Here is a 27217-nt window from a genome sequence, read left to right as displayed (position 1 = left end):
TCTGCCTCCTGAGTGCTGGGATCACAGGCTTTGCCACCACACCTGGCTGGGTCAATGCAAATTTAAAGAAAGCTGTGGCCTGTAGCTGCTCCTCAACGTGCTGACCGTGTCATCCTGTTTGTCTCCGTACAGCCCAAGTTCCCTTGTAAAGAGTGGGACCCAAACTTACCGTCATTATGTCTTCCAAATCCTGAATACTTGGCTCCTGAATACATCCTCTCCGTGAGCTGTGAGACCGCCAGTGATATGTATTCTTTAGGAACTGTTATGTATGCTGTCTTTAATAAAGGAAAACCTATATTTGAAGTCAACAAGCAAGATATTTACAAGAGTTTCAGTAGACAGTTGGATCAGGTATTTGTCTGTCAATACTTGTTTAAATGTCTCCTTAGTTTTTTTCTAAAATACAGACAGAAAATTCTTCTTAAAAATATAAATATTTATTATTCCTTTAAGGCCAGGCAGTAGTGGTGCACACCTTTAATCCCAGCACTCGGGAGGCAGAGGCAGGCGGATCTCTGAGTTCGAGCCCAGCCTGGTCTCCAAAGCGAGTTCCAGGGAATGCACAAAGCTACACAGAGAAACCCTGTCTCAAAACAAAACAAAACAAAACAATTCATATATTTTGATCATATTCATTCCTTTCCTTGCCCTGAATCTTCCCAGATCCACCCCATCTTTCCAACTGCCCTCACAACTCATGTTGCTTTTTGATTTGTAGTAACCCATCGAGTTTAGTTTGTGACGGCCATGTACTCAAAGGTGCATGCTCATCCATTGGCATGTTACAGGCATGTTGCAACATGTCAGGGGACATCCCTAGAACAGACTTCCCTTTCCCAGCAGTTGTCCGTAGGTCCTCCCTGGGAGAGGGGTGAGGGTGTAGGAGCCCTTCTCCCACGGGCTGGAAAGTTGGCTGGCTTAATCTCGAGTATTCCTTTGTAGGAGATGGCATCTGCAGAAACGTCCTAAAATACTTTGTGTAAAATCAGTTGAGTCAAAATAATTTCTGTAAAGGTTTCTGAAAGTTGGTCATTACAACTTTGATCGTGGCATTTACTAGAGTATCTAAAATGCTGCCCATCTTACTTTAGCAATGGAAATCCTTTGGAGTATTAAAGACGTTTTGAGCTATGTTGGAAGAGTTAGTGTTAGTGCAGTCAGCAGGTTGACTGAGGAGAATGTGCTCATGTGTTTTTGCTCTTTGAATAGCTGAGTCGTTTGGGATCTAGTTCTCTTACAAGTATACCTGAGGAAGTTCGTGAACATGTGAAACTGTTGCTAAATGTCACTCCGACTGTAAGACCCGACGCCGATCAGATGACAAAGGTGAGCACAGCCGGGTTCGTCGTAGGCGATGGGACAGAGACAGAGATTGGAAGAAGACAACATAGGAGACACTGACACCACATCACTTGGTTCTCAGATGCTGGCTGGGTTCTTGAATGTACTAAAATCTCAGCTTTTAGCATGAAATAGCTAAATAATTTACATAGTTGTGATTAAGATTTTAAATGAACGGAAATCCTGATACTTACAATTTGAGAGGCAGACACTCTGGATGCCCAGAGAAGTCAAAGCATGGTCTTTAACTTAGCCGGTAACTAGTACTCATCATGCTTCCAAGGTATTTTATTTTAAACAGTTTATTTTTAATGGTGTATTTATGTGTGTCTGTGTGAAGATATGTGTGTCGGACTTCAAAAGTTGCCTGATGTTTATGCTGGGAATTTAACTCATGTCCTTGGGAAGGCAACACATGCTCCTAACCGCGGAGCCATCTTTCCAGACCCAATTCTCAATCTGTTTGAAAATTTCAGTATTTATAAATAATGTTACTGCTCAGCTGACTCACAGGTACTGCTGATTTGAATTTGAAAAGTTAATTTCTTATTTGGAGTTTTCTAGTTAGAATTTTTTTAATGTAATGTTTAGGATATTGCTGAATGTTTTTGAATATTTTTTCACTTTGTTGTGGTAATTTTAGATATTTTAGGTAATTTTAACTGAATATTTATCAAAATAAGTGATGTCCATACTTTCAGATTCCCTTTTTTGATGATGTTGGTGCAGTGACACTTCAATATTTTGATACCTTGTTCCAAAGAGATAATCTTCAGAAATCACAGTTCTTCAAAGGATTGCCAAAGGTTCTACCAAAGCTGCCCAAGGTTTGTTACCTTTTTTTGTTTTTACATAGTCAGGAGACTTCTATTTAATGTTTACTTTGACTTACTATAGACCACTCTTCCAAAGACATAAAGCAACTTTACCTGAGGTGCAGAAGTGACAAACATACTGCAAACTAACGCCAAAGTTAGTTATGGCACAAAAATAAATAGGATTTGAAAAATTAGGATGCTACCCGGGCGGTGGTGGTGTAATCCCAGCACTCGGGAGGCAGAGCCTGGTGGATCCCTGTGAGTTCAAGGCCAGCCTGGGCTACAGAGTGAGATTCAGGACAGGCTCCAAAACTACACAGAGAAATTCTGTCTCGAAAAACAAAACAAAACAAGTTAGGATGCTACCTGTGGCATTAAGGCTACCTGTGCTGGACATTACATGTCCAAAAAGATGTCTGTAAACAGCCACAGTGGAGCCCACTGCCTCATCCGCAGTTAAGGGATGCATTGGTACTGGGGCCAAGCTCCCCAGTTCAAACCCTCCAGTTCCTTTGCTCTTTCCCTGACTTAGTAAACAATGAATGCAAAGTATTATTAAAGACAGTGATGAGGCCGGGTCTGGTAGCGCATGCCTTTATCTTTACTCTCAGCACCTGGGAGGCAGGGCAGTGGGTCTCTGAGTTCCAGGCTAGCCAGACTGTAGTGAGACTGCATTTGAAAAACAAGCATAGTCGATGAATGCTAAGGAGGATGCTATTCGTGAGACTAGGAATCCCGACTGGTCACTTCCAAAGCTTCACCACGTGCAGCCATTGTCTGTCCCCCTTAGGTAGGCTCTGTGGAGAGTGACCAGGAGACCGTGGTGTCGTCATTCCCCCAAAGGCCATCAGACTGAACAGAGGCAGGGTTGCCATCTGTGAATGGACAGTGAGAAAGTGAGGATACGCTTTCCTAGGTGATGGGAGTCAGTAGTAATGGCAGGGTAAGAGGAGAAACACTGTCGGTGAACACTAGGTAGAGATGTGCTAAAGGTGGAATGATCACGTGTCCGGTTTTCCTCGTGATAGTGCAAGCCTGCGCTGTTTTATTGTAGCTAGCATCAGACTCTTGCTTTTCTCTAAAAGTATTTGTTTTGGCCATGAACTTTATGCCATTCACACTGCAGTGTAAATACTGAAGTTCTGAAGTTTCCCCTTTCAGCGTGTCATCGTGCAGAGAATTTTGCCTGCTCTGACTTCAGAGTTTGTGAACCCAGACATGGTCCCCTTTGTTCTGCCTAACGTTTTGCTGATTGCTGAGGAATGCACCAAAGAAGAGTATGTCAAATTAATTCTCCCTGAACTGGGCCCTGTGTTTAAACAGCAGGAGCCAATCCAGGTATGTTGTGAGTGCTTCTGAGTGTTTGTACAGTTCTAGTGAGAACTACTACCACTAAAAACAGATCAGTGACATTTTGAGCTTTTAAAAACTGAGTAAGTTGTCAGACGGTGGTAGCGCACACCTTTAATCCCAGCACTGGGGAAGCAGAGCCAGGCGGATCTCTGAGTTCGAGGCCAGCCTGGGCTACAGAGTGAGTTCCAGGACAGCCACGACTACATAGAGAAATCTAGTCTCAACAAAACAAAATAAAAACTGAGTAAGTAGGGGCCAGAGAAATGAGTTAGCACTAAGAGCACTGGCTGCTGTCTCGGAGGACCCACAGGGTGGTTCACAACGTTTGTAACTCTGTCCTTAGTGGATCGAAGTCTGGACTCTGGGAACTAGACACAGACATAAATTCAGGCAAAACACCCATATACATCAGATAAAAATAAATTAAAAATGGTTAAAAAAATTGAGGTAAGTATAATATTTTTTTCACTAGACAGAAAGTTGCTTTGCATACATTTGAATCATTGCAAAGATTATAATTAAACTTAGCAAATGAATGTCTGTGGCTTTCTATAAATCATTGTCTTAGAAAATACATTGCAATCAAATTTTGCATGTGTTACATTGTTCCTAATTGAAAGATAGCAGTTTGGAAAAACAATGTCTATATTTCTAGGTTTAGATATTTATGTGGTGTGCTATTCTAGTAGTGACTTGGCAGCTGATTTGTGTCAGTTGTCTCTCTTTATTTTTTCACTATTAAACGTTCATTAAAAGAGGAAGATGTGGGGTGGGCATTTAGCTCAGTGGTAGAGTGCTTGCCTAGCAAGCGCAAGGCCCTGGGTTCCATCCTCAGCTCAAAAAAAAAGGAAAATGTGTAAAGCATCATGGGAATAGTGTATATACATTATCTGTATATCTATGTGAAAAAATGCGAATTCTATATGTAATGTGTATGTGTAAGTGAAATAAATTATATAGGTTTTATTACAGTGTATATTTGTCAGAAACAAGGTTGTCTTAAGTTTAAGAACAGTGGGGTTGCATACCTGGATTTGGATCTGGTTTATCTCCTTTCTAGAATACGAATTAGTCATTATCATGTGAAAGCCATTGCTGTCCGCATTTCTAAAGTGTAGAGTTGTTGGCAGATACTAAATACTGGTAGGTGTTTGTGCTGCTGGGTGACGGTAGCCTAGTCATCAGCTGTTAATTCTGATGCAGTGGCTTTGTGATGCTTTGTAGATCTTCCTTGAAAAACAGCATTTGTCTTTTGATTTTTAAAAATGAGCATAGAAGGTGTTCAGTATCATTAGGATGCCTTTGAGCAGCATGCCTTTGAGCGATCCTCCTCTTCTATCCCTGGCTATGCCTAGTCCCTGCTCTCCTGTTTTTGAGATGGGGTTGCACCACGTAGCTCTGACTTGCTTGACACTCACCATGTAGCCCAGGCTAACCTCAGATACTCCCTGCCTCTGCCTCCTGAGTGCTGGGATTGAAGCTATGCACTACCAGGCCTGCTGCAGTTCTGGTGGTTGATCCCCAGTTTCTTTTCCTTAAAGAGGGGACTTTAGAAGGCAGGCTGTAGAGGTGTTCCTCCGAACCAGGGAAAAGTCACAGGACAGAGGCATACATTTTAAAGCAGAGCTCCTGACAGTTGTCACGGTGTCAAGAGGAAAAGTTGGTGGCATCACACTACCTAAATTGTTCATCAGTCATGCTAGAATCCCAAGACACATGATGTCTGTTCCCATTTGACCCCATTCTCTTTATGATGGTAAAGTTTGTGATTGGCCGGCCAGATACTATGTGGAATCTCCTGAGAAGAAACTCTCACTGTGTCAGTTGTCCAGATCAGGTTCTCCTGGGGCTGTGCTTATGGGGGCAACAGCAACATTTCACGGACTGTGTCCTGTGCCAAATGAAAAGGAGAGAGCTGAGCCACTGGCAAGCAGTGTGTGTGTGTGTGTGTGTGTGTGTGTGTGTGTGTGTGTGTGTGTGTATCTGTCTGTCTGTGTCTGTCTGTGTGTCTTATCTGTGTGTCTGTCTCTGTCTCTGTGTGTCTGTCTCTGTCTGTCCTTGTGTCCGAACATCCTGTACTGAATGAAAAGGAGAGAGCTGAGCATTGGCAAACTGTGTATGTGTGTGTGTGTGTGTGTGTGTGTGTGTGTGTGTGTGTGTGTGTGTGTGTGTGTGTGTGTGTGTGTGTGTGTGAGAGAGAGAGACAGAGAGACAGAGAGAGACAGAGAGACTGACTGCTTCAGGTTCCTGCTGCCATGACTTTCGTACACATTGGACCTGGGATTGTGATCCAAATAAACCCTTTATCTTCTAAGTTACTATGGTCATGATATTTATTACAGCGTCAGGAAACCAAACTTTGCATTCTTTTTCAGTTAATAAGCCCTCCTGAAAATTTTTAATTGAGCATTGGCAAAACTAAGTATTCTGGGGCTTGGAGCAGTGGCTCAGCAGCTGAGAATTGCTGCTCTTCCAGAGGACCCAGGTTTGATTCCCAGCACCCACATGGCAGCTCACAGCCATCTGTAACTCCAGTACCGCTTTCTGGTCTCCATGTAGACACACGAACATATTGCAGGCAAAACAACCATACTTATACAAATAAATAATTTAAAAAATCTCATCTAAGTATTTTGATTTGTTACAATTTAGGTATGTAGAGGCAGCTAGGAAGAATATTAGGAACAATTAAAAATGTTTATTTTTAGAATTTTTCCTTATGGATCTTTTCTTAATTTCATAGAAACCGTGTGATAAAATTTCCCCTTTTGAGACATCTAACTTTGTTTCTACTTGGCTTTTATTTTATTTTATTTTTTTTAAACCTAGAAGTTTTCTGGATAGTTGAAACTTGTAGTGAAGTCATGTGTTACTGTAGACATGATGGAGGCTAGTCTTTATTTAAATGAGTAAGTTGAAAACAGTTTAAAGTGTTGTACTTACAGAAATGTAAGAGACTTGATGTGTGTGTTTTTGTCTTTCATGCCTTCAGGCTAGCAACATGGTGAGTGTCAAAATACACAACTTATTCTTCTGAAAACACTAAATTTTGACGTGTATTAAAATCTAGAATCTTTAATAAGAAATTTAATATATCTTCCCTTTTCTCATACAGATTTTGTTAATTTTTCTACAAAAAATGGATTTGCTCCTAACGAAAACCCCTCCCGATGAGATAAAGAACAGTGTCCTGCCCATGGTCTACAGAGCCCTGGAGGCTCCTTCCATTCAGATCCAGGTAAAGTACCTGGTTTGTTTCCCTTCATGCTGGTCCTAAGGTAGGAGAAAGAAGTAGCAAGGCATATTACAGAAGTAAACCTTGATGTGGTGTGTAGACTCAATAGTAAATGTACTTACTGCATTACCCTGCTAATGCACTGTTATTCCTGTACATGGACTTCTAATTAAAGGGTTGGAGGGGCTGCAGAGATGGATAACAGTAGATGCTGGGGTTTGGAGATGGTCTTATTGTGGAGCTCAGGCTGGACTCATTCACAGAGCTCCATCCATCTGCTCCCTTCTCCTAAATGCTAGGATTAAAGATGTATGCCATCCCACCGCACCTGGTAGGTATTGCTCTTACAGAGAACATAAGTTAGGCCCCCCGCACCCATGTCAGGCTGCTCACAACTGCCTGTAACTCCAGTTCCAGGGATCCAGTACTTCGTTCTGGACTCCCCTGGCACCTGCATTCACATAGCATAAACCCACATTCCGGCACACATGCACACAATTAAGAAAAAAAAAAAGTTGGAGTTCAGTGTGGTAGCATATACTTGTAATCCCAGCACTTGAGGTATAGTGGCAAAAAGACCAGGAATTCAAGGCTAGCTTAGACTACATGATATCTTGTCTCTAAAACACTGTGGCTGGGATTGTAGGTTTGTACTGCTTTGCATACCATGTACTTCAAATCACATTTCTGATGCGTTTCTCTTTTTCTCTAAGTTTACTTAAGAGCGTGAGGTTGAATTTTTCCCCTCACAATTAATCCTAGGACAAGGGGAAGCTGTACTCACCTCTCCTCTTCAGCTCGCTAGGGTTACAGCCCTGGACAGTTGGGGGTGCTGGCCTGTAATCTGGCCTGTGATCCCAGGACTTAGGCATAAGCAGGAGGGTGGCAAACTGAGGCCAGCCTGGGCTACATAAAGACTATGTGTCAAGGGAAGACAAAAAGCACAGAACTAGTTGTAGTTATAGCCCTGTGTAGCCACACCATTTTTCAAGCATATGGAAGTTTATTTTATATTGTGACAAGTTAGCCCAGTGTGTGAGAAAAAGGTCTAGCGCCTTTCCTTGAGACTGATGAGATTTATTTTTTCAATAGGAGCTCTGTCTAAACATCATCCCAACTTTTGCAAATCTTATAGACTACCCGTCCATGAAAAATGCTTTGATTCCAAGAATTAAAAATGCCTGTTTACAAACATCTTCCCTGGCTGTAAGTAGTTAGATATTAATGTTCATCTTTCACTGCTCAGTGTTGACATCATTTTCCCATTGAGTAATAACTAGCTTATGGTTTATTTATGGAATTTGTCTTAGTTGTTGTAGGTAAACCTATATATAATATTATAGTATTTTCATGTAACTTATTATTACATATATTTGCTGTGTGTGTGTGTGTCATCATGTGTGCATGCATGGGTTTGCGTGTTGTAGTGAGCATGTGGAAGTCAGGACAGTTTGAGGGAGTCGGTCTTCTTCTACCGTGTGGTTCCAGGGATCAAATTCACATGGTCACTTTGGCAGTTTCTTTGCCTGATGAACCCTCTTTTCAGCCCTTCATGAAATTTATATTTCCCAGAACTTAATGAATTTGCCTTTTATAAAGCTTGATCATTTGATCCATCCATCTTTATCTTGTGGTGTGTGAATTAGAAGAATACACATTAGTAGCTTAATAGACTTACAGGTAAAGGCAATGTGACACAATTTTACTGTCCAGACGTCAACTCCATTTCAGTTGATGTTCCTTGGTAGAAAAGCTCTGAGATGGAAGATATAAATACTGAAGTAGTAGAAGAAAGTCATTTCTGAAATGCAAGCATGGAGTAAAATGGGTTTTATCCTGATTGTGTTACTAACAGCCTGTGGCTTTGAGCATGTCCTAATACTTCTAGGAAGCCCTGATTTTATGATTGACTTTTCAAAATAGATGGTAAAATCTGTTTTTAAAATGCCATTTCAGAAACCTTATGGTTTATTTATGCCATTATAAATTTCTCTTAATACAAATCTTCTCAAAGTATTGTACTTCAGTTCTGTATAAATGTGAAGGGGTATGTAAAAGTAGGTTACAAGACACTTGGTGGTCTACACTAGTGCCCATTAGTGTCACTGGTGTCTGTGTCTTCTAAAAATGCTAACTGGCTCTGGTCTGTCAAGACAGGGTGCTAGGGCTGGAGAGATGTCTCAGAAGTTAAGAGGACGCTTCTAGAGGTCCTGAGTTCAATCCCCAGCAACCACATGGTGGCTCACAACCATCTATAATGAGATCTGATGCCCTCTTCTGGCCTGCAAGGACACATGCAGACAAAACATTGTATTACATGATAAAAAATAAATCTAAAAAAAAAAAAAAAATACAGGGTGCTGATGAGGATGTACAGTGAATACGTTTTAGAGTAGTAGTTCTGGAATGGATTTGCATTTTCTATGTCACTTTTAAAAACACATTTTTACATGGAACTTTCAATGCCCCTAGCTTACCTTTGTGTGGCCGATAGGAATTTCTGTAGTGTATTTATAGGCTTATTCTCTAAGGATTTAGCAATTTTAACTAGGAAATACCTAAATTGTAAATCACTGATTAAAATTGCCTGAAAATGAAGAAAAACAGTACATAGCTAGGTACAGTGTTTTGGGAGGTATATTTGTGATTTATCTAATGTTTCGTGCATCATAAAGGAAAATAAAACTAAAGTAGCATTTTTGATTTATGCCAAATAGATGCATTGGTTTTTGTTTTTGTTTTTGTTTGGGTGGGGGAGAAGGTGGGGGGTTTTGAGACAGGGTTTCTCTGTAGCTTTGGAGCCTGTCCTGGACTAGCTCTGTAGACCAGGCTGGCTTCAAACTCACAGAGATTCACCTGCCTCTGCTTCCCGAGTGCTGGGACTAAAGGCATGCGCCACCAATGCCTGGTACATTAGTTCTTTACTATAATAAACTGACTCTGAGAACAGGTTAAACCTTCAGGTAGTATTTTGAATTCACAGTATTCTGCTTAAATTTCAGAAAATAGTTGAACAAATGGATAAATTTTCATTTTCCTGTATAACTATTAATTAGTGGAATTATATTCTGCTTAGATTTTTTTAGCCTGTACTTTTATTGATATGGTTTAATTAATACTATGACATGACTTAAAGGTACTCTTGCTTTGGGGGGTTTGGGGAGAGACTTGGTACTCAAAATTGAATCTATGGTCTTGTAGGTACTAGAAAATGACTCCCAGTGAACTGTATTCCTAGCCACCCCCCCAACCCCTTCATGGGCAGTTTTGTTTTTAAAGCAGCCCAGGCTGCATCTAGCCTTAAACTTCCTACCCTGGCTGACCTCTGAATGCTGACCTGCTTTTGCCTCCAAGTGCTGGGGTTATAGGTGTGTGCCACTGTGCCAAGCCCCGGCCCATTCTTTACCTTAGCACATGGTCTTTCTGAATTGCAGCCCATGCTGGCCTTGAGCTTGCTGTGTAGCCCAGGCTGGCCTTGAGTTTGAGCTCTTCCTGTTCCCATCCTGAATAACTGGGATTACAATCCTGTGACAGCAGAGCTGGCCGAGGTATCCTGTGGTCAAAAATACCAGTTAGAGGTCCAGGAAGATGACTTGGTAAGGTGCATGCTGCCACGCCTGACCACCTGAGTTTGATCCCACAATCTAGTTGCTGGAAGACGACTCTGGCCTGTCATCTCTGACTTGACGTGCATACTGTGGTATGCGCCCAACCACCCACATCAATCAATCAATACATGCAACCAGTTCCAGCTAAATCTAGGGTATCAAGAGTTGAATGAATATAAAAATTTTACAGGCACTCACAGATGTTGACTTTTAGAAGTATTTAAAGACGTATTTAGAAGTATAGAGTTTTATGTGAGACAGACATGGATCATTTCATAGGAGACTGGAAACATCCAGGGTGGAATAGCCATAGATTAATATGGACAATTTCAGATAAAATGTGTAGTGCTAAGAGTGAGTTGACCCTCCCTTTAAGCTGAGTCACTGTAAAATTGGCTATTGATGGAATATATTATTCTCTTTTATAGTTAAATTTTGCTAGTAAATACATGTAAAAGCCTTTAAAGTCCTGGAGGACTGGGGTCACCGCCATTGACAGCTTGGGTGATAGGTATAAGGTTCTCGTTCCTGGTGCCCTAGGAAGGGATGAGTGAGCCGTGAGGGACAGCCGTAAGTGACTGTCCGCCTGAAGCTGGCCCTGGTTTATCTACTAGGATCTCGGTTGAAGCAGTCTGCAGTGCTTTCTGTAACATGTGGGAAATCAGTGAATGAGTGTATTTCTTTGTTTTGTTTGTTATATTCTGTTTTTCAAGGCAGGGGTTTTATGTGTAGCCCTGGCTGTCCTGGAATTCATTCTATAAACCAGGCTGGCCTTTAGCTGAAGATGTGCCTTTCTCTGTCTCCCAAGTGCTGTAATTAAAGGGGTGTGCCACCACTGTCCATCAAATTTCTTATGTTAATAAATCCATGCTTATAAAATCTACCTTATATTGAGATTTTTAGCATATGTCTATTTGAAGACTAAATTTATACTAAAGTATTCCATTTTACACATAGAAACTACCTGACAAACTTACATTCCATTTCTCTCTTAATAGGTCCGTGTGAATTCATTAGTGTGCTTAGGAAAGATTTTGGAGTACTTGGATAAATGGTTTGTCCTTGACGATATCCTACCCTTCTTACAACAGATTCCCTCCAAGGAGCCTGCAGTCCTCATGGGAATTTTAGGTAGTTGAAAGCTTCCTGTCATTTGGTATTTCTTATCTTGTATAATAGTTTTGTAATAAAATGTTCATTCTGTAAAACCATTGCACTCTGTTTTTATGTATATGACATTATGGAGTTGTAAAATGATTAGATAAATGCCACAATATAACTTTTCTCTATTTCAACAGCAAAAGAAATAGACTCTTGACATTTCTAGAATAGAATGCTGGGGCTCTAGCACTTGCTTCATATGGGCAAGTCCTGGATTTGATTTACAGGATTGGGGAGTGGGGAGAAGATAATTTTGGTTGATGTGATAGTGTGTAATTTTCTTCCATAAAGTAGTATAAAGTACAAGAGGCCAGGCTGCTACACTGAGTTGTATTATCAGAAGAAATGAAAGTGTAGACTGTTCTTCATTATACCTATATTTAAACATCTTGACATAGAGGTACAGACCTCTGTGTCTGTATAGATGTAATAGATGCTTTCAGGGTAAGACATTATTCTATAATCTGATTGCTGGATTATCAAAACCAAGCTTTTAGTTTTATGTTGTCATTCTGGGTGCTCTTTTTTTTTTTTTTTAAGAGATAGGGTTTCTCTGTGTAGTTTTGGTGCCTGTTCTGGATCTCACTCTGTAGACCAGGCTGACCTCAAACTCACAGATATCCTCCTGCCTCTGCCTCCCGAGTACTGGGATTAAAGGTGTGTGCCACCACTGCCCGGCCATTCTGTGTGTTCTTATACCAAAAGAGCATAGGAGAAATATGCCATGGTGTTTAATACATCTGGGCTGATAGTGCAGCTGAGTCACTGTGGTCCACATGGAAGAGAGTATCCTCATTGTTAGAGGAGGAGATCTCTGCCACACCTGTTACCAACTGCTTTCTATAGCTACTGTATGTTCATGGTTTCTATGAACTTTGGGTGCCGGTTCCTAAAGTTTATTACACTGTTTTCTCTCAGGTATTTATAAATGTACTTTTACTCATAAGAAATTGGGAATCACCAAAGAGCAGCTGGCTGGAAAAGTACTGCCTCATCTCATTCCCCTGAGTATTGAAAACAACCTTAATCTCAATCAGGTGGGAATATTTGATGTGTATTCAATTTCTTTTTCTTTATGCTACTTGAATTATGTGCTTTTATTATATTAGAAATCCAGGTGGCCAAAGTATGTGGAGCATGCCACAGAGTTAATCAAGGTTATAGAGTGGAAGGATAGACACACAGACCTCATTGGGGGAGGCCTGAAAGATGTGGAGATTGCCTCTACTTTGGATATGAATAGTCACAGACTGTGTTAGGATATTATTGCTGCATAAAAAAATCACCATAAACAAATGTTTTAGCATTTTTAAGCAATGCATACTTACTAATCTTACATTTTCTGTGAGTCAGCCACGCCAGGGCTTGGCATAGTTAAATTTGTTACTCGAGACTTTCTGATCCTGTTGTAATGGAGAACTTGGTCTCATCTGGGGACTCATCTGCTGCTTGGTTTTCTTAATGGTTGTTGCAGGACTTGGCTCCTTCTGGGCTGTTGGGCTGAGGGTCTTGGTTTTAGCTGTATGTTAGGCAGATGCTGCTATCAGTTCTGTATGCATAGCTCTCTCCCAAATAGCAGCCTTTTCTAGCCAGGCTGAAGTCAGTGTCAAGAGCCTGTCTGCTACAGAGAAGGAGTAATTCAGTTATGGGACTGAAGAGCTGCCATAAAGTAAGATGATATTGGATGGACTTGAATATCTATCTGCTTTGGGGATCGAACTGTGAAGATGTGGTAAATGTTTGAGCAGAGGGGACATGTGTGAAGAAAAATCATTACAGAATGCATGCATGCCCTTTTTGCTGCAGCTTTCACAGCCATGTGTGCACTGAGAACTTGGCGAGGATAGTCTCCTGGAAGCTGGGTGTTCTGCTTATTCTTCATTAGAGCCCAGTCGTAATGCAGTTGCAGAAAGAGACGTTGAATCAAAAGGAAACAATAGAAACCTGGTGTCTAATGAAGCATTTGAAGGACTGAGCAAAGTCATTGTTTGAGGGTCACTGGTAGATGGGCAGGGAAGACTTAGAGTTAGGATGGAAAAGTGAATAAGAGCAATGGAGAATGAAGAGCTGGAAGAGGAAGGTTTGGGCAATGGAGAAGAGCTCTGAACAGGCAGAGTTGTGAAGGAGAAGAAATGTAGAGTTAAATAGACTGAACACTGTGTCTCAAGTGGTAAGGTAAGCCTTTGACCTTTGCTCCTAGATTTAATGCTTCCTGTTTACCTGGGTATCAGGGTAGGGTTGGCAGATGTGAGACACTGAATATGAAGAAGAATAGGATCATATGCCCAGAACAGATTCTGAGTTTTTGTCATTTTCTCTGTCTGATTGAGGATGTTTTAAAGCATTTCCAGGGGCTAGAGAGATAGTACTTGTCGCTCTGGCAGAGATTGGTTCTTTGTACCCACATGGTGGTTCATAAACCATCTTTTGACCTCTGTGGACACCAGGCATGCACATGGTGCATATGTGCAGGCAAAACATTTATATACATAAAATAAAATAGAATAAAATTTAAAATCCCAGAACTTAAATGCTTTATCAGCTATGATGTCTCCTCCATACAAAGATGGAAAGATGGAAAGCTTGCTTTGGTGTTCTGAGTTTAAGTGGACTGCCTTCCACTGGGGAGTGGAGACTATTAGGATTAACTTACTGACTTGTCTTAACTGATTACATCCTCACCATGTCTGTCTCTTACTCTGCCAGTTCAGCTCTTTCATTGCTGTCATAAAGGAGATGCTGAGCAGACTAGAGTCTGAGCACAGGACTAAGCTGGAGCAGCTTCACATGATGCAGGAGCAGCAGAGGTGAGTAGTCCGATCCAAGACAGCTTGGGATTGGTTTTCCAGAATATTGAGGAGGGAGATTGATGGATTTTTCATTTGAATATACATGAAGCATTTAAAAATTATCCAACAGATTAGTAATTTGAAATCATTGCAGTGGGACATTGTTGAAAGTGTGGATATGGAATATGATATGATCTTAGTACTTTTTCTACACGAGGAAAACTTTGTTTCTGAGAAAATGTGCTGTCAGCATCAAGGACATAGAACAAGAACACAAGGACATAGGTATTTTGGGGATCTGTGAATCCCTAATATTACGATTGCTTCATCTCTTCTCTAGCCCCAGAAATACGTAAGCATGTAGTGCTTCAGTATTTGCCCTTTATTTTTAGAGGATTTTTTAGAATTACTACAGAAAACACTGGTATTCAAAAGACAAAGAGATTGTTCATAGGAACTATTTTATTCAATTCAAAAGTTTACTCTATTACATGCTCCAGTGTAAAGCACATGAGTATACCCCAAGAAGCATCTCTCTCTCTCTCTCTCTCTCTCTCTCTCTCTCTCTCTCTCTCTCTCTTTTTTTTTTTTTTTTTGAGCTGATGATCAAACCCAGGGCCTTGTGCTTGCTAGGCAAGCACTCTACCACAGAGGTAAATCCCCAACCCAAGAAGCATCTCAAAATTAGCAGATTGTACCAACCACGAGCAAGGTCCCCAGATAGAAACTCTTCTTCCCCAGTGTGTAAGGTGAAGACTTCAGGAGTGAATACTCATGATGTATTAGGTCAAACAGCGCTTGTGTCTCTGTTCTCTGTGTTGCAGGTGTATGTGAGGCTTGATGCATTAAAGCTATACAATTAATGTATTTTAGGTGGAAACAGCAATTTTTGTTGCTGGGCATTGAAAGTTGAGCCTTGCACATATTAAACATGAACTTTGCCGTTAAGTTATACCTTCAGCCCGAAACAAAATTTTAATATTTAGTATTTATGTTGGATGGACCAAGCAGTCTTGTGCTTTTTGTTTTTCCTGTGAGAATCCTTCCTCCTTTTTAAACCATACTTCTGGTCATATCACAGTGACTACAACATTTCTTGTTATATTCTCAATTTAATCAAAGTCTGTATCACACCCTGTCTCACAGTGATATTAAAATCTTCAACAGTAATAACTGGCTTCCCTTGATTCATGGAATATTGGTATATTCACTAATAAATCTTTTAAAGTTTTTAATTCTTATATTTTTGCTAGTAAATCTTAATTTTTTTAAGTAAAATTTTTTTTTTTTTTTAAAGGTGTATGTGATACATCTGAGTCACTCATGCATGGCATATGTGGAGGACAGGGGACAATTTATAGGACTTAGTTTCACCTTCCACTATGTGGGTCCAAGGGAATTGAGATCTGCTTGGCAGGCTTGGCACACACCAGTGCTTTTACCTGCTGAGCCCTCTTACTATTCTGTGGGAGACCAGTCCCCACACTTGCTTACCCCAGGATTTCTTGAGGAATGAGGGATAAGAGATTTAGTTAGAAATAGAGAGGGGAGAGAAAACAGAAGACACAGGATAGACTCGGGAGGGCCTGGATCTTTATCCACCGGCCTAGAACTTTATTCCAAAGGTCTATTTATAACAATGCCAAGGGGTGGAGCAAAAGACCTCCCTCTTGCCAGCTACAAAACACCTGCACTCAGGCCCATGGCCCAGTCATCCTCTCTGTGCAGACCTGCTGTGTAAAGCCACTAGGAAACCTGAAAATGGGCTCCCACACTGGTCTAAATATTTCCCCTGAGGTTTATTGACTTACGATATGCATGTATGTGTACCAGTGTTTATGTCCGTGCCTATCTTGTTTATGCCCTTGTAGCCTAGAATAGAGCATTAGATTCCTTGGAATCTGGAATTAAGGTGTGTAGGAGTCATCTGATGTGGGTGCTGGAAACTGAACAGTAGGCCATCTGGGAAAGCAGCAGGTGCTCTTAACTGCTGAGCCATCTCTGCAGCCTGCTGGCCCAAATCCTAAATATTGAATTAAAAAACAAAAAACCAAAAACCTATGTAGAGATATTTTCAAAGTATTTATTTGTTTGTATTTTTTGAGAGAAAGAGAATACGAGTGTTTGTGGTGTGTGTACATGATTGCTGATGCATGCAAGCCACTGCACGTTCGGAGGAGGAGGCGCTCTCCTTCCGCATTGTTGAGGCAGGGTCTCTGTTTCTGCTGTGCTGTGTGCTACAGGATAGCTGGCTGTAGCGCTTTGGTTGATTCTCTGGTCTTTGCCCCATGTCTTGCTGTAGGATTGCTGGATTTACAGATGCATGCCACCACATCTGCTTTCTTATATGGGTTCTGGGGGTTGAATTCAGGTCACGAGGCTTTCATGGACCTAGATATCATCATCATCATCGTCATCATCATCATCATCGTCATCATCATCATCATCATCATGTTGTTATTATTATTTGTGCAAGCAGACTAACCATAGAAAATAGTGGGAAAATTTAAGCTTAGGAATAAAGTTAGTTTCTTTTAACTACCTTTCCATAATTCTGTCCATCTTGAAGGTCTTTGGACATAGGAAGCCAAATGAATGCTTCCGAGGAGACAAGCGTTACCCATGCTGGAAGTCAGGTAAGAAGACATTTACTTTTACAGAAAATGTTTGAGAATGCCTTATTTAAGAGTCCTTAATCTTTAAGGAATAAAATGACATTTATTGGGGTGTCTTCAAGTGTTGGACTTGTATTTCAGCAGATTGACAAGGTCTTTAACAACATTGGAGCAGACCTTCTAACTGGTGGTGAATCAGAAAATAAAGAAGATGGGCTGCAGAATAAACAGAAAAAAGTAAGTTTCTCTACTTTAAAAAATTTCTATTGTGAGACTTCCTATAAGCCATATATACTTGCTAGGAAATACTGTGTAGTCTTTAACTCTTTATGAACTCTATTGGGAAGGAATGTGTGTAAACTGTTTTGGGTTCTTTTGCTACTTGACACACACACACACACACACACACACACACACACACACACACACACACATACATACATACACATACACGCCAGCACTTGCAGTATGCTGCCTGTCTACTCCTCCTGAATTACTGCTTATCAGTAATTACAATTTTTTTTTTTACTTTCATTTTTTAAATTATGGGTATTTGTGGTGGTGGGAGGGTTGTACACATGAGTGCAGGTGCCCACAGAAGCCAAGAGAGAGTATTGGATCCTCTGGTGCTGGAGTTAGAGGGAGCTGTGAGCTGCCTGATGCAGATGTGGGGAGCTGAACTGAGGTCCACTGGAAGAGCAGGTGCACCCCTTTTAGCCAGTGAGCCGTCTCTTCAGCTCCAGCTTTTCAGTGTTTGAATTCTCTTCTTACTACATTTCTGTCCATATGAATGCTAGGTTATTATCCTTTCTTAGGTATTGCCATGGTATAAAATCCAAACTTTTATGGCCTTCAGACATTCATTCAAGTTGGGGTTTTATTTTTTTATATTGCTCAGGCTAGTCTTGAACTTGTTCTGCAGCCAGGGGCTAGCCTTGACTTCCTGGTTTCCTGCCTTCACCTTTGTGTTCAGGAGTTAGAGGCTCGAGCTGCCTCAGCTCTCTTTCCCTGACATATTCAGAGACAACCCATCGGGTATTGGGTAGCATGATGCTCAGTTTGGAATTACCTGATATTTCTGCATAATTAGACTAAGGTTATACCTGTACTTAGTCTTTTACTTTGTGTGTGTCTATGTGGGCATGCACATGCCTGATGTGCACATGGAGATCAGAGGACAGCTTGTAGAAGTCGGTTCTCTCCTTGTGAGTCCCAGGTGTCAAACTCAGGTTATCAGACCTGATGGCAAGTGTCCTTACCTGCTGAGCCCTTCCCCCAGCCCAGGCTACACACTTTTGGCAAGAATCCTATAAAAATGATGGAGGACTCTTCTTGATTTATTTTACTAAGGATATATAATGTTGATATGCCTTATTAGTGGGGAATGATATTTTAAAGAAAAATTTTAGTTAGATACAATTTTACTTTGCAGGCACCTGAAATCTGAGTACAGGTTTTGTTCTGTTTCCTTTTTAAAGATTTGCTATCCTTATGATTTTGAATAGTAAACCATTAGGTAATACTTTCCTATTGAAATATTGGTTTATATCCAATAAGTCAAAATAAATTTCTTAACTACCATTGAGTTCATTTTTGTATTTATTTACAAAATACAATTATCTGTGTATAGAGCTAATAGACAACACAGAGACTTGCAAAACTGAAAGAAAGTCTTATGAACTTGCTATTTAGCAAAATAGGAATATAAAGACACACATCTCAATGCAGACATTCATAGCAAAGGAACATGTTTATTTAATGCTTCCTTAGTGACTTATTTGCTTACAAGTTTTTGTGGTATTAAGATTGAACTGAGGGCCTTGGAAATTCTAGGTAAAGTACTCTAGCACTGAGCTCCCCAGTCTACGTTTTACTTAAATTTTTACTTATTGTATTTATTTATTTACTTATTTTGTATGTGTGTGTATGTATGCATGCCAGGGCACTCGTGTGATGGTCGGAACAACTATGAGAGTCATTTATTGTCTTTCCACCATGGAAGACCCAGGGATTGAACCCAGGGCATCTGACTCGGTGGCAGCCTCCTTTACCTGCTGAGCCATCTCACGTCCTTCAGTGTGTGTGTGTGTGTGTGTGTTAGTCAGAGGATAACTCAGGTGTCAGCGATTGCTTTCTGCCTTGAGACAAGATGAGGCTTCTTGTTCACGGCTGTGTAACCAAGCTGGGATCACAGATGCATGCTGCTGTGTCTGCTTGGTTCTGAAGTCCAAACTTAGGTCTTCCAACCACTTAGCCATCCCTCTAGCTCCTCCTTTTTTGTTTTGTTTTGTTTTGTTTTTTGAGACAGGGTTTCTCTGTGAGGCCTTGGCTGTCCTAGAACTCGTTCTGTAGATAGGCTAGTCTTGAACTCACTGAGATCCTCTGCCTCCCGAGTGCTGGGATTAAAGGTGTGTGCCATCACACTGGAGTCTAGCTCCTTTTTTAGAAATCTTGCTCTACAGATGGGAGTATGAAGTTGTGGTTGATTTTGTTGTTCTGCTTTGCTCTAAGGCATCACTTACACTCGAAGAAAAACAGAAATTGGCAAAAGAACAGGAGCAGGCCCAGAAGCTGAAAAGCCAGCAGCCGCTGAAGCCCCAAGTCCACACTCCCATCGCGCCCACCAAACAGGTGCGTTCCTTTTGTGCAGTTGCAAGCATGCTTAGTAGTGAGGAGCAGAGCGGTGAGCAACTAGTGTCTGCACAGATGTGTTTAAAGGATGACATGAGAAAGTAGTAACTCGAGTGTGACTTAGGCTTCCCTGAGTAACCTGCCCTGGTTGCAGTGACTAGTCTCAGTGCTGTTGCCAAAGAGGAAATGGGGTGAGTAGGTGGTTTGTAAGGAGATGTGAACTAATAGTGCCATTATCAGGACTAGTCTACTCACGTCCTTGAGTGAGTAGGTGGTTTGTAAGGAGATGTGAACTAATAGTGCCATTATCAGGACTAGTCTACTCACGTCCTTGAGTGTTTCACAGCTAGAAGAGTCTGCCTGTTTCTGGCTTTTCCATTCTACCTGGCTTTGGGTTAGGAAGAGACATGGCCATCACCTGACCACATTGATTCCCTCTGTGTTCTGGGCACTGTTCAGACACTGGCGCCGCTGCCCGGGGACAGGCCCTGCCTACAGAGTTTACACTCACTGGTGTAGCTCGGAAGTTTTGAACTTACCACTTCCTGGTCTCCTATGTCTTAATCACCACAGCACTTCCTCAGATGAAAACATGTCTGTGGGCGAAGGGGCAAAATTGAGAATTATTGGTGGAAGTATTAAGGTAACTCCACTTGGGTAAAAGGGAAGTTTATTTGGGGTTTTTACTTATAACAAGTAAATGGATAGGTTACAGGATCTGGGAGAGGTGAAGTGCAGTTCAGCGGTGTTCTCTGGAAACTGCTTGGTCTACCATCCAACATCCAGGATCACCAGAAACTAAGAGAGCTGGCCCATCCGGATCTCGGGTCTTCCGGGTCCTCTCTCGGCTCCACCTTGCAGGTGTGACAGTTACTGAAGCCTCAATGGGGGTAGTACTTCCAGGGCAAAGCTGGAATAGCTACACACTACATCTCCCCCTTTGTCTAAATAAGAAAGTTCTAACCTAATACAAAACTATATAGAATAGGATGATTATCAGATATTGTGTAGGAAGAATAAGGAGTAATGACCTAGACAAGATGGAACTACAACTAACATGAACAATATCAAACAAGAGACACATACTAAAATCCAGAGAAGTCTGGAGCATAGGTAAATGGCATGTTACAGAGATCATTCCAAAAGGTGTCCCATCCTGAAGAACCTGAGTCTAATACTTAATATGTTCGTCTATCTAAGATACAAGAAGATTGTTAGTCTTCAGTTCCATCAAAGACCCGAGAAGGAATATAATAATACCTGAGAAGTGGGAGAAGGACGCAAGCAACTTTCGGGAGTCTTGCAAGAGTAGACAGAGACAGCTGGCAGCCTGGACAGTCACCTAATGTTTCTCAGCATCGCTGGTGCATTCAAATTGGCTACAGGCCTAGAGTATCTGACAGACCATTTCACTGTCCCCAGTTGAGGCAAGGGCAGTTCTTTGCCCAGTAGGCCATTTTGTGCCAAGAAGACAAACTTCCAAATGGAAATGTCTCAGAAACCCAACATTCTCTCAGGATCAGATCAGTGTTGTCAGGAGCAATCGTGTCTCACATCAACAGAATTCTAAGTTATCAAAACATTTAAATGCCATATTCTCCAGGTCTATGAAGTGTTTGAAACTTACCTATCCATCTGGCATATGTTTCTGTAAGTCTGGAGAACCTAACTAACATAACTATAGAGATGATAAGCCTAGGTGACTATAAATCTGTAAGTCATATCTACCTGGATAACCTAAGGACTAAGGCTTCACGTACACAGGGTAAACAGTCTGTAATCAAATGTACAGTAAAAGGACAATGACCTCAAAATTGTGACAATACACAAAATAGCTAAAGCAGAGGTAGGAATGTATAGTGCAATATGCAATATGACAATAATTCTAAATATGTATCAATATACCAAATATCCTACACAGAGGTAAAACATACATCCAGTATGACAAATGTAATTTTTCATTTGTATCAATATATAAAACATTTCAAATAAGAGTAGAAATATATGTATATTACAACAAATATGTTTCTGTATTTGTATCAACATACAAATTATCTAGAATAAGAATATAAAAAGTTTACATTTATATCAATATACAAGAATCCATAACAGTGCAATTATCTAAGGCTGATAATTTACTAGATTAGTTTATTAGTATATACAATAATCTACCTGAATATCCTATACTTATCCCTCCCCCCTTTAGGGAAATACCGAGTCCAATGTTGTCTCCCACCCCCAACCCTATAACCATTATCCATAACCCTCAGAAACATGAAACCTTTAGGGAAAGGGGGCGTCGTTTTCTTGGAATTGCTTTCTGCTGTTCTGGGGGTGATGGTATCTCTGAGTTTTGTAAGAAAGCTCAGACAATTAAGTCTTAGTTGGACTACCTGTAGATTCTGTAGCCAGGCTTAGAGTGATGGGTGAGGTTGTCGGAGAGTCTGGCTAGGAGTGTAGTATGCGGATGAGTACCATGGCATCTTTCTGGACTGGGCAGAGCTGTTGTGGTAGTACCTACAGAATAGAGAAAAATGATGAAGCTCGAAATAAACAGGAGAAGTTTCTATTTTTTTATGATATAGTTGTAATGAAAAGAGTCAGTTCCGTCTGGGGGCATCTCATTCACTTAACTGTAGTTTAAATTCACCATCACTGTCATCAAGTTGACTGCCAGGATTGCTTACAGAACTATACAGAACGAGTGACAGCCATTATTTGGTGTGCAGGCGGCAGTTTACTGACTTGGTGTGGATCATCAGTTTAACTGTAATTTGTCCTTTGCTGTGGTCTCTGTCCACGCTCACTAGTCACCATGTACCACATCTGTCCACGCTCACTAGTCACCATGTACCACATCTGTCCACGCTCACTAGTCACCATGTACCACATCTGTCCACGCTCACTAGTCACCATGTACCCCATCTGTCCACGCTCATTAGTCACCATGTACCACATCTGTCCACGCTCACTAGTTACTGTGTGCCACAACTGTCCACGCTCACTAGTTACCGTGTACTACATCTGTCCACGGTCACTAGTTACTGTGTACCACATCTGTCCGCGCTCACTAGTTTCTGTGTGCCACATCTGTCCACGCTCACTAATGAAGTCACCTGTGTTTCTTAGAGGGAAGTAGTGACTCACTCCTGTTTTTCAGACTAAGGACTTGACGGAGACGCTGATGGACAACATGACCTCCTTGACCAGCCTTTCTGTTAGCACTCCTAAGCTTTCGGCTCCAAGCACCTTCACATCTGTTCCCTCCACGGGCCTCAGCATGATGTTTTCTACACCAATTGATAATACAAAGAGAAATTTGACCAATGGCCTAAATGCCAACATGGGCTTTCAGACTTCAGGGTTCAGCATGCCGGTCAGTCCGAATCAGAACTTCTTCAGCAGTTCGAGCACAGCTGGAGCGAGCGCTATGACTCTGGGAGCCCCGCCCACTCTGTCAAACTACAGCTCCCTGAGCGGTCCTCCTGCTGCTGGGAAGCAGGCGCAACAGAGACCAGCCGATATGTCTGCCCTTAACAATCTCTTTGGCCCCCAGAAACCCAAAGTTAGCATGAACCAGCTCTCCCAACAGAAACCAAACCAGTGGCTGAATCAGTTTGTACCTCCTCAAGGTTCCCCAGGTATGGGCAGCGCAGCAATGGGTACACAGGTGAATGTGATGGGACAGGCTGCCTTTGGGATGCAGGGTAATCCTTTCTTTAACCCACAGAACTTTGCACAGCCACCAACTACCATGACCAGTAGCAGTTCAGCTAGCAATGATTTGAAAGATCTTTTTGGGTGAGGTGTCCCGAGCTGCTCTTTGGGGGATCACTGCAGTTTCAATCATGGGTAAGCAGATTTCTACCGGTGTGCATTGGCTGGAAGAAACTGCTCTGGGGGAGATGGATTGTTTCTCAGATGAATGCCTGCTTCCATGCCAGCCAGCGCAGGAGTTGTGTGGATCCTAACCAGTTGAATTGTTTTAAAGCATAGAGGAGGATTTTCTCCTCTGACCAACTCCTCTTCAGGTTTTTAAAGATCCAGTTCTTACCAGTCTCAAAGCGCAAAAGGACAACCGAGTTATCTTGAGTAGCAGTTTTTAAATCAGATGTTTATTTTGGCTTGTAAATCTTTATGTTATTAAAAAGCTTGAGTTGATGGTATCTGGAGATTCACCTCTTATCTACTTTGTGTTCATTTGTCCTCATTTAATGTGAAGAATCCTGATGCTGTGTTGATTTGTTTGCAGTTCTGTGGCTGGGTGGTAACATGGAGAGAAAGTGGTAGGTCATTCGCTTTTTCCAGTCTTATTTTTCCAAGCAGCTTAGGCTTCGTACAAAAGACGGTAAAAATGCTACAAATCTAACTTATGTTAATTTCATTGGTTAAAACTATCATTAACCATCTTAAATGCGCAAACTAATCATTGTGAATTATATTTTAGCATGATCTGTCTCAACTAGCAATGTATTTTCTGCCTTTACTTGAATATGTTTAGGATCACTTTTTCATGTTGTATCACAGGAGAGCCATGTACTGACTTGTACAGAAAACAGACAGAGCACCCAGATACGGCTTTCCCGACTACTGCCTTCGTACTTGAGTTTGAATTCAAACTTCTGAAGTTGCAGCATATATGAATTACATTTTCAAAAGGAGATTTGTAAAAAAAGAAAAAAAAATTAAACTATATTTAATGAGTAAACTTTTCAGATTTCTGCCATATTGTTTCAAGTGTAATAAACTCTGAAAATGAGCCATTGGATACCAACAGATTAAATGTTAGCTTGCCATGATAGTTACTAAAGTTTAATTATTTTCTAGGAGTTCCAGAAACTTTTGTTTGGCCCTATTAGTAAATCAGTCACTCTTAGAAAGGAAGAAGTCAATTCTAACAGGACATGCCTCACTTTTCAGAACCTTTCTCTGATGTTTATCTTTTAATTTGCTGATTCTACCACAGAGCCTTATGCTATAAATGTCATTTGTATTTTTAAAAATTATATTCCACTGTTATGTGATAACGAAAGAACTTCTTAAAAAAAAACCAACTGTGTATGTATTATAGTTGCTGCCATACAGTTTGTGGTTTTTAATTATCTGGAACCAGCAATCATTTAAAATAAATCATACGAAGTTTAGTGTGCTGGTAGTAAGTTTATTAAATGGCTGAATGTTCATTGAAACATGTAATCACGTGTGCACGTGATGTATGGTCTGTGCAGTACTTGATTACAAAGGAGTTTCCTGCCGTCTAGTGCTGACAGCATCCAGTTAAAAGCACACTTCAAACTGCAAGTCAGCATTCGCTCCTGGCACCTGTCTAGTTTGATTAAAGAAGAACTGGCTGGATGCAAAGGATTCATCCAAGAAATAAAAGGGCATTTTTGTCAAATACATTCACAACTTCACCTGACTTGTTTCAAACACAGTAGTAATATTTCTTTTGGGAAATGTTTTATATGGAATAAAATTGTTGTTGAACATTTCTTTGTAACAATTCAATAGCTACTGTTTATTGAGAAATTCTTTTGAAATTTTTATGTTTGGGTGTTATGCCTGCATGGGTATAGGTGCACCATGTGCATGCAGTGCCGGTGAAGGCCAGAAGAGGGCATTGGATCCTGTTTCAGTTATTCCATGACAAAACACCATAACCAAAGCAACTTGTAAAAGGAAGTGTTTAATTGGGGGCTCACGGTCCCCCATCATGGTGGGGAGCATGGTGCTGGAGTAGTAGCTGAGCACGCACTGCCTGACCCACAAGCTTGAGACAGAGAGAGAGAGGTAGAAGGGAGAGAAACAGGGAGGAGGGAGGGTAAGCACGCATACAGGGGATTGTGTCAGCTTTTGAAGTCTCAAAGCCCAACCCGGGCGGGGGAGATGGCTCAGAGGTCCTGCTGCTCTTCCAGAGGTCCTGAGTTCAATTCTCAGCACCCACATGGTGGCTCACAACCATCTATCATGAGATCTGATGCCGCCTTCTGGCATGTGGGCACACATGCAGGCAGAACACTGTATGCATATAAATACATAAATCTTAAAAAAAGAAAACAGCCCAGCCCAGTGACACCTCCCACAGGGCACCCTTCTATCCTTCCCTAACTGGTATCAGTTGGGGACCACGCTTCAAATGTGGGAACTTAAGGGAGCCGTCCTCATTCAAGTCACCACAGATATCCGGGGCCTGGAGTTACGATGTTTACAGGCCACCAAGTGACGGGGTTCGATCTCAGGTTGTCTGGAAAAGCAGGCACTTAACCATTCTTAAGCACTGAGTCATCTCCAGCCTTTTTTTTAAAAAAATTTTATAAGGTTTCTTGATATTAGTGTTGAACTCCTTATTAGAAGGAAATAATATAACCATCTATATATGACTTTAAATATGCTGGTTGATTACTTGAAAAACGCAATATCTAATTCTTAAGTAACTTACAAGTGTTAAAAGTTGCTTATTGGTCTCCCCTCCCTGAGGACTTACGCATAGTCAGTGAGGAAGGGAGAGACACCTGCATACTCCATAGAAGTGGAACTCTAGTGGTGTAGCCATTTAAAACCCCATGTTCCTGTAAATAACCCTAGTGAAACACACTCATGGGGGGAGGGTTGGAGGAAAGAGGTGGTTGGGCAGAAGGGCGTTAGGAGTGGGGGTGGGCTAGAGACGGTAACAAGGGGGTGAATGACTGAAATCATGTACATGAATGGAAATGGCAATGAAACCTGTTATGTGTAACTAATATATGCTAGTTTAAATGTTGATTATTGGGATGGGGGTATAATTTTATCGGTAAAGTGCTTGCCTTGTGTGAGGATCAGGGTTAGGTCAATAGAATGCATGGAAAATACCAGTAGTGAAGAGGTGGAAACAGGAGGACCTTGGGGCTTTCAGGCCAACCAGCTCAGCCTAATTGGAGTACTCTAGTCCAGTGAGAAGGCCTGTCTCAAAGGAGGGTGGGTGGTGTCAGCTTCTATTCACATACCTACCCACCAATGTAGGTGTGCCCTCCCCCGACATTTAAAATTATTTTTAAAAAGTTGCTTCTTGGGGCTGGAGAGATGGCTCAGAGGTTAAGAGTACTGGTTGTTCTTCCAGAGGTCCTGAGTTCAATTCCCAGCATCCACATGATGGTTTACAACCATCTGTAATGAAATCTGGTGCCCTCTTCTGGCCTGCAAGGGTGCAGGCAGAACACTGTATGCATAATAAATAAAATAAAATAAAATAAAATAAAAAGTTGCTTCTTGGCTGGGGCTCAGTTGATATTGTACTTGCTTAATGTACACAAAGCCCCGGGATTTATCTTCAGTATTATATAAACCTCTCGTGGTGGTGCATGCCTGTAATCTTATCAATCTGGAGTTGGAGGCAGGACGATCAGAAGTTTCATGGTTATCCTTGGCTGCAAGAATTCAAGGCCAAACTTGCTTACAAGAGAACCTGCCTTAAAAAAGAGAATCATTAAGAATTGTGCTTTATGTTTCTAACAGAGTTGTTCCTACAGTTCTTCCCACTTTGTCAATGGGAATTTATGTTGTTTCTATCAATTGAATGGTGGTATTGCTGCTCCTGTTATGAAGTTGCCCTGTATTTAGGCTAATGTGTTTATGAACCCAATTTTTAAATTACTAGACATTCTTAAGTCCATTTCAGAAACAAAGC

At 41.2% G+C, this 27217-nt stretch overlaps 1 protein-coding gene across 4 annotated transcripts in view; it reads left to right on the top strand.

The window, feature by feature from the left end:
* Window positions 1-24698, top strand: part of Scyl2 (SCY1 like pseudokinase 2) — a 57596-nt gene extending 32898 nt beyond the window's left edge. The window contains exons 6-19 of one of the 4 annotated variants that reach the window (XM_036169915.1): window positions 133-354; window positions 1213-1329; window positions 2046-2171; window positions 3324-3500; window positions 6508-6519; window positions 6631-6753; window positions 7843-7956; window positions 11357-11489; window positions 12438-12556; window positions 14226-14326; window positions 16878-16944; window positions 17068-17160; window positions 19435-19554; window positions 22715-24698. In XM_036169915.1, coding sequence (XP_036025808.1) covers window positions 133-354; window positions 1213-1329; window positions 2046-2171; window positions 3324-3500; window positions 6508-6519; window positions 6631-6753; window positions 7843-7956; window positions 11357-11489; window positions 12438-12556; window positions 14226-14326; window positions 16878-16944; window positions 17068-17160; window positions 19435-19554; window positions 22715-23359 — 2169 coding nt within the window. In that variant the 3' untranslated portion in view covers window positions 23360-24698. Of the gene's footprint in view, window positions 1-132; window positions 355-1212; window positions 1330-2045; window positions 2172-3323; window positions 3501-6507; window positions 6520-6630; window positions 6754-7842; window positions 7957-11356; window positions 11490-12437; window positions 12557-14225; window positions 14327-16877; window positions 16945-17064; window positions 17161-19434; window positions 19555-22714 lie in introns of all 4 variants that reach the window. The other 3 variants (XM_036169914.1, XM_036169917.1, XM_036169916.1) reach the window with 3 other exon arrangements.
* Window positions 24699-27217: the final 2519 nt, after the last annotated feature.

The sequence above is a fragment of the Onychomys torridus genome, chromosome 20 (assembly GCF_903995425.1).
Source record: "Onychomys torridus chromosome 20, mOncTor1.1, whole genome shotgun sequence".
Lineage (NCBI taxonomy): Eukaryota > Metazoa > Chordata > Mammalia > Rodentia > Cricetidae > Onychomys > Onychomys torridus.
Note: the sequence above shows the minus strand (reverse complement) of the source record. Positions and strands in the feature narration are given on the sequence as shown.